Genomic DNA, 9,033 nt, shown 5'->3' with positions numbered 1-9,033 from the left:
AACCTGGAATTGAACTGAGCTCAAGGGTCTTCATGTGACCGGAAGTTCTCTGAAGAAACTGCAGCTACCGAACCCACTACAGAGCACTTGGCCGCGACTGAACAGGGATTGTGACACAGACTGTCCAGCAAGATCAAAATTATCTTTGGCTGTAGTAAACTACTTTTCATAGCCATTTTTTGTGTTTTGTTATTTTTTGTTTTTTAGACAAGGTCTCGCTGTGTGCCCTCACAGTGTACAACCAGGGCGAGATCCATCCCAACCGTCACCGCTTTGCGGAAGTACTGTCTCTCCTCCTGACCACGGCTGAAGGTGTGGGTCAGAAGGGAAATGGAGAGAGACCTTTAGAAATAAGCTGCCCATTCCCCACCTTTAAAAGACACAGAAAAGGACAAGGTTTGGAGATCAAGTTAAATGTCCCAATTTATTTTCATAACTTGAAACCAGAACAAACTTGGTTTTGAACAAGCGTACAAATGAAATGGCAGACACATGCTGAACTCAACATTGTGACATTAAGGGGGAAAAAACAGGCCCAAAATCATGTACAGAGAAGAAAAGGAACAATAAATATTTTACTAAGCTGTATTGAAATGACCTCCTGTCATCTCAACATTTTATCCATAATTAAAAAAAACAAGTGCCTGTTTTTAAAACAGAGCACAAATACCAAGCAATAATAAATAGCTCCAAACTTGTTGTAAGAGACAAACCCTCTAGGCAAACAATAAAAGCTCATACGATAAGTAATAGAAAAGGTAATAAAAATATTTCGCCTCGCCAGTACAAAAGCAAACAGCTGAAGTCAATGTGCCTTTGCTACGCAGGGCTGACACAGAGAGCACCAAAATCACGGATTCGCCTGCGCCCAACAAAACCTTGGACAGAAGGCCCAGGTGGAAGGCTGTTCACCTCGGGGTTCACATTTTGCTTAGAGTAATCCAGTCTCCTCTCCCCTCCCCCTCCCATAAGGACCTTCCAACAGCAAGTGGCAGGTTTAAGTTGGGAGCAACTTTGGGTAAAGTTGTGGCAGTGTGGAGCCCGACCTGAGGTCCCTTGGGTCACCCACGCTAGAGCCCTTTGGCTGGGTCACCTGCTTCGGGGAGGTTAGTTGGTCGGGTTTTCTCTTTGACAAGAGAAGCAAGTTTCTCTTCTCTCTGCAGTTGACAGAGACACACAATCCTTGTGCTTTAGGATGGCTTAGTCCTGGCATTCTGGTGACAGATGAGCTGGTGAGCGCTGGCTAGCTTTTATGGGCACAGGAGAACCCCACAGAGGCTCCCAGGCATCTAACAGGGTAGCTGAGGGTCAGGGCAGCAGAAGAGCAGGGCAAACCTGGGCCTTGGGGCAAGCATGTGGGACACTGAGACCTCGGCATGGCACCCCACTTGGTCCCCATACTTTAACCGTGCAAAGGCAAGTCAAATAGGAAACAGTGGGACAGGCTCTTTGCGTTTAGTAAGGACCTGCCTGGAAAGATGCACGGTAAGATTTCATCACCTGAAATGATGGTTTCTTACATTTCCTGAAATTAAAAAAAACAATGGCTTCCTGATATAGATATTTGTGAAAAGTGTATTATCCCCTCATCCAATAATCAACCACTTCATTATCTTAAAGCTACTTGGCTTTACAAAAAAAAGGGGGGAGGCTGGGGGAGAGGGGACAAAGAAGGGGAAGAAAAATTAAAGATGAAATGAACAGATAGAGGATTGGAGGAGACGGGAGAGGGCAGGAGGGAACACAGAGGGAGAGAACGATGGAAAGGCACAGAATTCCTTCATCCCAGGCCCTCGCCATTCTGAAACTGATGGATGGATTTGCAGAGAAAAGCAGCAAAGCCGAGAAGGAACGCTAGCAGACACTCTCCACGGAACGGAAGGACCAACATGCGTTCAGGGCCCTCCTCAGCCCACCTGCACCAGTCTCAGTGGCAGAGGCTCCCCTGGGCCCAGCTGCTCCTTCCAGAGGCTCCTTCCCGAGGCTTTACCCAACCAGGTTTGCTCAAGGACAAAAGCAGCTGTGGATGCATTCTCTCTCTGCTCTTGAGGGTGGTCAGAGGGTGGAGGGGGCAGCCACGGTAGCCATAGCAGAGCAGGAAGGTGACCTCAGTCACCCCTACACCCACCATCTTATAGAAGGTCTCTCAGAGAGAGGGCTCTCTTTTCTCCACTCAACACAAATAAAGCACTTCCCGCTGAATCTGTTGTGGCTGTACCAAAAGAAGCCCGATGCAAAGTTGGGGCATTCAGATGGAAGCCCAGAGCCAATAGATCTTTGAGTAGGCCAATTCTGACAGAATATTTACAACTAAAATGACTTGTGAACCAAACCATTTGACTCTCCCCTTTTGTGTCTTTTTTTTTCTTGAAGGTTGTCAAACAACCTTTTTTTTCTCCTGTACAAGAGAATTTAACATACAAATGTGGGTAAGGTTTTTTCTTTTTTTCTTTTCTTTTTGTCTTTGTTTTGTTCTGTTCTGTTTTGCAATATTTTATCCTGCCAAATTAAAAAAATATATTATGGCAGCCTGTTTGTTTTTGTTTTTTTCTTTTTATTTCCAAATTCACTAACAAAAAGGTACATTAAATCCCTTTAAAAGGACAAGCTTACAGTTAAAAAATTACAAGCTCCAGTAAAAATACAGCGAGAGCCTACATCATATGAACCGACCAATATATCCATTCCAGAGGGACGTGGGGAGAGAAAAATAAGTACAGGTCAGAAATGTGATTTTTTTTCTGCAAAGCAGTAACAATATTAAGCACTTTTTTTCTACATACTTTTTCTACACGGTGTAGCAATCCCCTTTTAATCCCCAAATACAAGTTTCTATACATTTGTTTTCGAAATAAAAATTCAACACCCAAGGCAGAAAAAAATTTACTAAAACTCCGACTTTACAGTTACTGTGACAGAACAGATTTCATAGACCCACCATTTAAAACTTACTGTAACGGTTTCAAGGAAAAGAAAAAGGACTTTTTTTCTCGTTTTGTAAAATGCCCAGGCATTCTCAATTATTACAAATACTGGTCCACTTTGACAGTAATCAAGAAATTTCAATATATATATAATGTATACTAAAACCCCGTCACCAAAAGAAAACAATATACACGTAGCCATTGTGGCATTTCTGTATAACCTATTAAGCAAACTTTGAAAATAAAATAAAAAAAGATCGCTCCAACACACATACACACGATTTATTTTACCCTTGTATGTATCCAATACTGTAAACGTATTTTTAAGACAGAGTGCACTAAATTTAAATTTAGAAAAAAAAATTAGCCATTGTTCCTGAATTGTTTTTGCTGTTTGTTCTTTCATTCAACAATATCGGCTTGTGTCACTTGAGTTTTAATTCAGCAGTAAATCACCTCCACTCCATATCTAAGCAGCGTTGTCCCCAAAATAAAAGGGGCTGAAAACAATTCTGCTAATGGATGTCCAGGGCTGTGCTGGGTTTATTTCTTCATTTGATTGGGTCTTATGGCATTTTCGCGTCCTCTATCTTCAACCAGGATTTTTTTTTAATTTAAAGTAAATGTGGCTTTGTTTCTAAAGAATGTACTTTTCTTGTTTGCTTTTTAAAGTCTTTTCATCTCAAAAAAAAAAGTTTTGCATTTGTCTCAAGAGACTCAAATAGGAAGATCAGTTTTCAAGGCACACACATCAAATTGAATGGCAGTAGAGAAACTGTCCAATAAATTATTTAATTTTGTTCTTTATAGTGCCAGTATTGTGAATGCCACGCTTAGCAATACTGACACTCAATCTCAGCTGTCCCTTACAGTTTAACCCACCTCTGGGCCAAAGACAAGAATATGCTGCAATTTCTTGTTTAGAAGCCATTTAATTTAAATGCAAACAAAAGCTCTAAAGTGCGGGTCAACAGAATTCAAACACCAAATCCAAACAGGTCCAATGTATAGTATGTCCCGACTAATTGGAGGAAGGAAAAAAACAAAAGACAAATATGGAGGCAGTGTGGGTCACCTTGGGTGGTACTCCTCCCAACTCCTCCAGCAAGAAAGAATAGGCAAAGATTCCCCTGCCCTGCAGCGCTGCTACAACTACACGAGAGAGCCTGGAGCTAACGTCCCTAGGCCACCATCAGGACCCGTTGTCTGCTTGGGACACAGTCAGTTACTAACCGCTGGAGCTCTGCAGGCTGGGGGCGAAAGAGAAAGGAGCATCACATCAAGAGAAGCCTGAAAGAACAATGCTAGTCTCTTCCTTCCTGCCACTGCAGGCCACTCACTGCTGTCTTCCCAGTAGGTACCCTCGGCCCTTATACAGCCCAGTCTACAGCAAAGGGCAGAGGCGGCTGCCCAGGGTACTCCGGGATCCCGCAGACAGAGACAGTATCTCCTGGTAATACACAATTTCAGGAGGCTGGGGCTGTTCCCAGAGTCACCCTGGAAAGTTTCTTGGGGTCCCGAGTGGGGCAGAAGCTCGCATGCCACACACCCCTCCCTCAGAGGTGTCCTTCCGTAACATGAAAGTTGAATTCCACAGAGAGAAGGTCTCCGTGACTCAAGGGGACATCAGTGCTAAGTCTCCAATCCAATGCTGAAACAAAGTGCTACAATTTTAAAGATTGTAATCCGCTGTCCATCCACCTCCCGGAAAAAAAAAAAGAAAGAAAAAAGTTTGTTTTTGAAAGCCATCCCCTCCCCACCAAAAAAACCCACATGCCACTTTTTTTTTATTTCAGGACAAAAGTAAATGATGAAAAGGCGAACAACTTTAAAAGTCATTTAAGTATTGGCTTCTTGACAAGAAATTACACATGCTTAGCTTAAATTTCAAAAAAGCAGCACCCCCCCCACACACACAAAATTATAATTTAAAAGATAGCTTCCCTCTACATCACTTGAGAGTCATTGCTCAAACTACTACTGGGTTATTAAAAAATGAAGGGATGGATACCCAACAAAATCTTTTAAAGGAATTTTAAACAGAAATAATAATAATAATAAGTACCTGCACATACATGCCAAAAAATTACAAAACCCAATAAATACAGAAATTATTGCACAGTTAAAAGGCTCCACAATTTTTTTTTAAATTTTTACTGCCTTAATCAACCCTCGGGTTTCCATAGGACTTTGCAGACACAGGTTAGGTTGGACTGCCGCCTCCCTGGGCCCCGGGGATACAGAGGCCAGTCCGGTCACCGGGTCCCGTTGGCGATGGTTGGCGATGGTCATGCTGTACAGACGCACGCTGTGCCCCCCAGCACACGTGCTTAGCTCCTCTCGGCCTGCTCGATTTTGACATCATTAGTCAGCAAGTGTTCACCGTGCCACTTTTTCATGTGTTTCTCCAGGGTGCTGTAGACGCTGAAGGGCATCTGGCAGATGTCGCAGCGGTACACCTCCTTGCCGATCTGCCCATGCGTCTTCATGTGGCGCGTGAGCTTGCTGCTCTGTGCGCACGCGTAGTTGCACAGCTCGCACTTGTAAGGCCGCTCTCCGGTGTGGCTCCTCCGGTGCACTGTCAGGTTGCTACAGTTCTTGAAGACCTTGCCACAGTACTCGCACGTGTCGCTACGGCGGCCCTCCTTGGAGCTCGGCCGCCCAGGACCCGGGCCACCCAGGTGAGGCGTGCTGCCCCCGCTCGCCGTGCCGCTGCGCCCCGACAGCCCACCATCCAGCAGGTCCCCCGGTGGCGTGGAGAAGCGCAGGCTGCCATTCTCGGACGAGTGCTCGGACGACGTGGCGAAAGGCGACTGGCGCGCATCCGTGAAGCCCAGGAATGGGTCCTTCATGAAGTGGCGTGAAGCGGCGTAGCCCACGAGCCACTGCGAGTACACGTTCTCGGATGGGATGAGCGCGGCAGGCGGCAGCTCCAGGTCCTTCTCCACCTTGATGCGCTTGGCCGCGTGCAGCCCGGGGCCGCCAAGCCCAGGGCTGGGCAGCGGTGCGGGCTTGCGCGGGAAGAGTGCTGGGAAGGGCTCTGCACCAGGTGCGAAGGCCCCACCACGCCCGTTCACCGCGCCAGGTGCCCCTGCGTCCCCGCAGCCACCAGCACCCGTGTCACCCGCATCACCTGCACGTTTCAGGAAGGCGCCACGCTTCTCCCCATACTGTGGCAGCGCGCCCAGCCCCGCGTCCTCCATCACCTTGCCCAGTGCCAGCGCTTTCTCATCCGCCAGCGCCGCAGCTGCGACACCCGCACCAGCCACGCCCGGCACGCCGCCCCCGTTTTCACGGCCGCGGCCTAGCTCCGAGTCCATGCTGAAGCTCGACTCAGGCCGGCTCTCGTTCTCCAGCAGCAGCTCCTCTTCTTCTTCCTCCTCATCCTCGTCGTCCTCGGGTTCTGGGCCCAGCGATGGGTCACTCTCGTGGTGACGGAAGTCGCCATCGGCTGCTTTGAGGTCGCCGGGCAGCTCGCTGGTGCCCGGCTCTGGGGAGCTGGCAGCCGACAGCCCGTCGTCCGAGCGGCCGGCCAGCGAGCCCGCCTTGTGCATGTGCGTCTTCATGTGGCGCTTGAGCTTGCTCGCCTGCGAGCACGCGTGGTCGCACAGCTGGCACTTGTAGGGCTTCTCGCCCGTGTGGCTGCGCCGATGCACGATGAGATTGCTCTGGAATTTGAAGGTCTTGCCGCAGAACTCACACGACTTGCTCTTGGCGGGCGGCTGCGGCGGCGGCGTGCCCGCTGGCATGGGTGGCAGCGGTGGCGTGCTGAGAAACGGAGATTTGGGGCTGGGCTGGAAAGGGTTCAGCAGCCGGTGCATAGGGTTGCCACGGCCTGGGGACACGGGCGGTGGCGTGGAGCTGTTGCCAGCCAGTTCTCGCAGCCGCCGCGAGAAGTCCATGGCAGGGGAGTCTATGGCCATGGGGTTCAGGCGCATGACTCGGTCGAAGGCACTGGGGTGCTGGGCCACGAGCCCCATCTCCTCTGCACTGAGGCGATGTGGGTCCAGGTGATGGCGTGGCGGTGGGCTGAAAAGTGGCGGCGTACCTGGCAGGCGACCCTCGCCGAAGCCAGGGTGGTCCCGCAGAATGGGACCTGTCATGCGCAGCAGGTTGAAGGGGTTGCTGTCCCCCAGGAAATTCATGAGTGGAGACTGCGCCACGGCCTCGGGCCCGAGCGGAGGCGGGATGGTGAGCCTGGGCGTGAGCGAGCTGCTGGCCGGCCCGGGCTCCAGGTAGATGCGGAAGCCATGCGTGTTCTGCGCATGCTGCAGCAGGAACCAGGCGCTGTTGAAGGGCTGCTTGCATGTTGTGCAAATGTAGCTGGAAGGTTCGTCTTTACCTGGGGAAACACGAAGAGAAGGCAGAGTGTGAGCAGTTGTAGCGGAGCTGGGGTGGCCACAGGGCGGACAGCCCTGCTGCTTCTGCCCCACATGGCAGGGGACAAGATCTACGAGCAGACCCGGGGAATTCTTGGAGTCGCTTGTGCACCCGAAGAGTACCCAGGCCTCATTGTGACCATCCAGATGTCAGGGAGCAATGGGACCTATGAAAAGGCCCCATGACTCCTGGGAGTCTCGCTTTTGAAGCCAAAGATTGGACAGGTCTCCTTGCATCCACCCAGACGGCAGGGGACAACAGGATCTATGAGCAGGCCCCAGATCACCGGGGAGTGACTTGCATTCAATAGGTCTGGTTTTGCTCTCCCTGAAAGCGTTCTTCTTTTCATCGTTTTGGGGACCAGAGGGTAGAGAGTGACAATGGCTACATTATGTAAAAGACAGCCAGGGTAATAAACCTCAGCCCCACACCATCTAGACAAGGATTTTTGACTCAGTCACTGTTGACATCTAGACCCCACCCTCATAATCCATTGCTGGAGTGAAAATCCCCACCCTCCAGTGGTGCAGACAGAAATCTATACTCGTCATCAAATGTCTCCTCTGGGATAAAGATTACTCCATCTCATCCTCCTGTCGGTCGGGGACTACTGACTCCATTGCTTTGCAAAGCAAAGTTTAAGTTTGCTTTGCAAACTTAAAAATTTTTTGAACAGCAATTGCTATGAAGCCCTTTGGTAGAATGCCTGCCTAGCATGTATAGGACTTACACTCAATTCCCAGCGCTGCTAGGGACAGACATCCAGATAGCGCTGTGATTCCTTGCCTACATTTGAGATTTTAGCCACAGGAAATTTCTGCGTCATGGGCCAGTACCTGTGCAGAAAATACTGTCCAATGGAAAGCCAGCTATGTGAAGCAAGACTAACACAGTTCAGAAGTCTGCTATTCTGAGAAAGCCTCCCTTACCTATGGCCTCACACACACCCACAGTGTGGAAATCAGCTCCACAGTCCCCAAGGAGGGCAGAAGGTGGGGGATGGGGCTCTAGCCTAAAAGAGTCGTTTGATGTCTTCCGCAGGGAGACAAAGGAAAGAAAGGAGGTCGCCAAATGTGACAGCAGTCAGGACGAAGAGCCACACGTGTTGATTTGTTACAACTGGCTCGGGTGACATCAGTAACAAATGGTCGTGGACACTAGTGGCCTTGAGCCAAAACACCACGCACTTGTCAGTCATCTGGGCGGTCGCAAGATAGAGGCCGAACCTGTTGTCTCAAGCCGTTGACCTCAATGCGAGGCTGCATTCTGCCTGCCAGAACCTTCCTAATGCTTCAGATGAGTAAGACAGGCGTGGACAGGCCTGTCTGCCTTCATCGGATGCAGCGGCTCAGTAAGAATAGGCCTCTCATTCCAGACCTGGCACAAAGTATGGCAACCTCAGTCTTGAAAAGCCCCTCTCCTCTGTTTAAACTTGCCTGTATCAAAAAAAAAGATACTAAAGCTGACACTAAGTCAGGAGTTTCAAACTCCCTAGCAGAGCCAAACAAGAACAGTTACCATATCCAACAGCAGACAAGACAATAGGAATGGCCCTACCCCATCTCTGCTTACCCCAGCCTATCCTGGGGCTTCTATAATCCTGGGCAGACGTCATCTTCTTCCCACCAGCTAATTTGCATTTCCTAGGAGGCTGCATGCTCACTGTGTATGTATGTTCTGAAGTCCTCCTCGGCCTCAGTTTCCAGGGCGCACCTCTCTAAGTCAGGTT

At 49.4% G+C, this 9,033-nt stretch overlaps 1 protein-coding gene across 4 annotated transcripts in view; it reads right to left on the bottom strand.

Annotated features, from left to right (window-relative positions):
• Positions 1 to 405: 405 nt before the first annotated feature.
• The window catches only part of Bcl11b (BAF chromatin remodeling complex subunit BCL11B), a 90,779-nt gene continuing 82,151 nt past the window's right edge, over positions 406 to 9,033 (bottom strand). For all 4 annotated transcript variants that reach the window (XM_013112234.3, XM_005068345.4, XM_013112237.3 and 1 more), the window contains one exon: positions 406 to 7,266. In XM_013112234.3, the coding sequence (XP_012967688.1) occupies positions 5,255 to 7,266 (2,012 nt within the window). In that variant the 3' untranslated portion in view covers positions 406 to 5,254. The remainder of the gene's footprint in view (positions 7,267 to 9,033) is intronic.

Source organism: Mesocricetus auratus, unplaced genomic scaffold (assembly GCF_017639785.1).
Source record: "Mesocricetus auratus isolate SY011 unplaced genomic scaffold, BCM_Maur_2.0 Super-Scaffold_15014, whole genome shotgun sequence".
Classification (NCBI taxonomy): Eukaryota; Metazoa; Chordata; class Mammalia; order Rodentia; family Cricetidae; genus Mesocricetus; species Mesocricetus auratus.
Note: the sequence above shows the minus strand (reverse complement) of the source record. Positions and strands in the feature narration are given on the sequence as shown.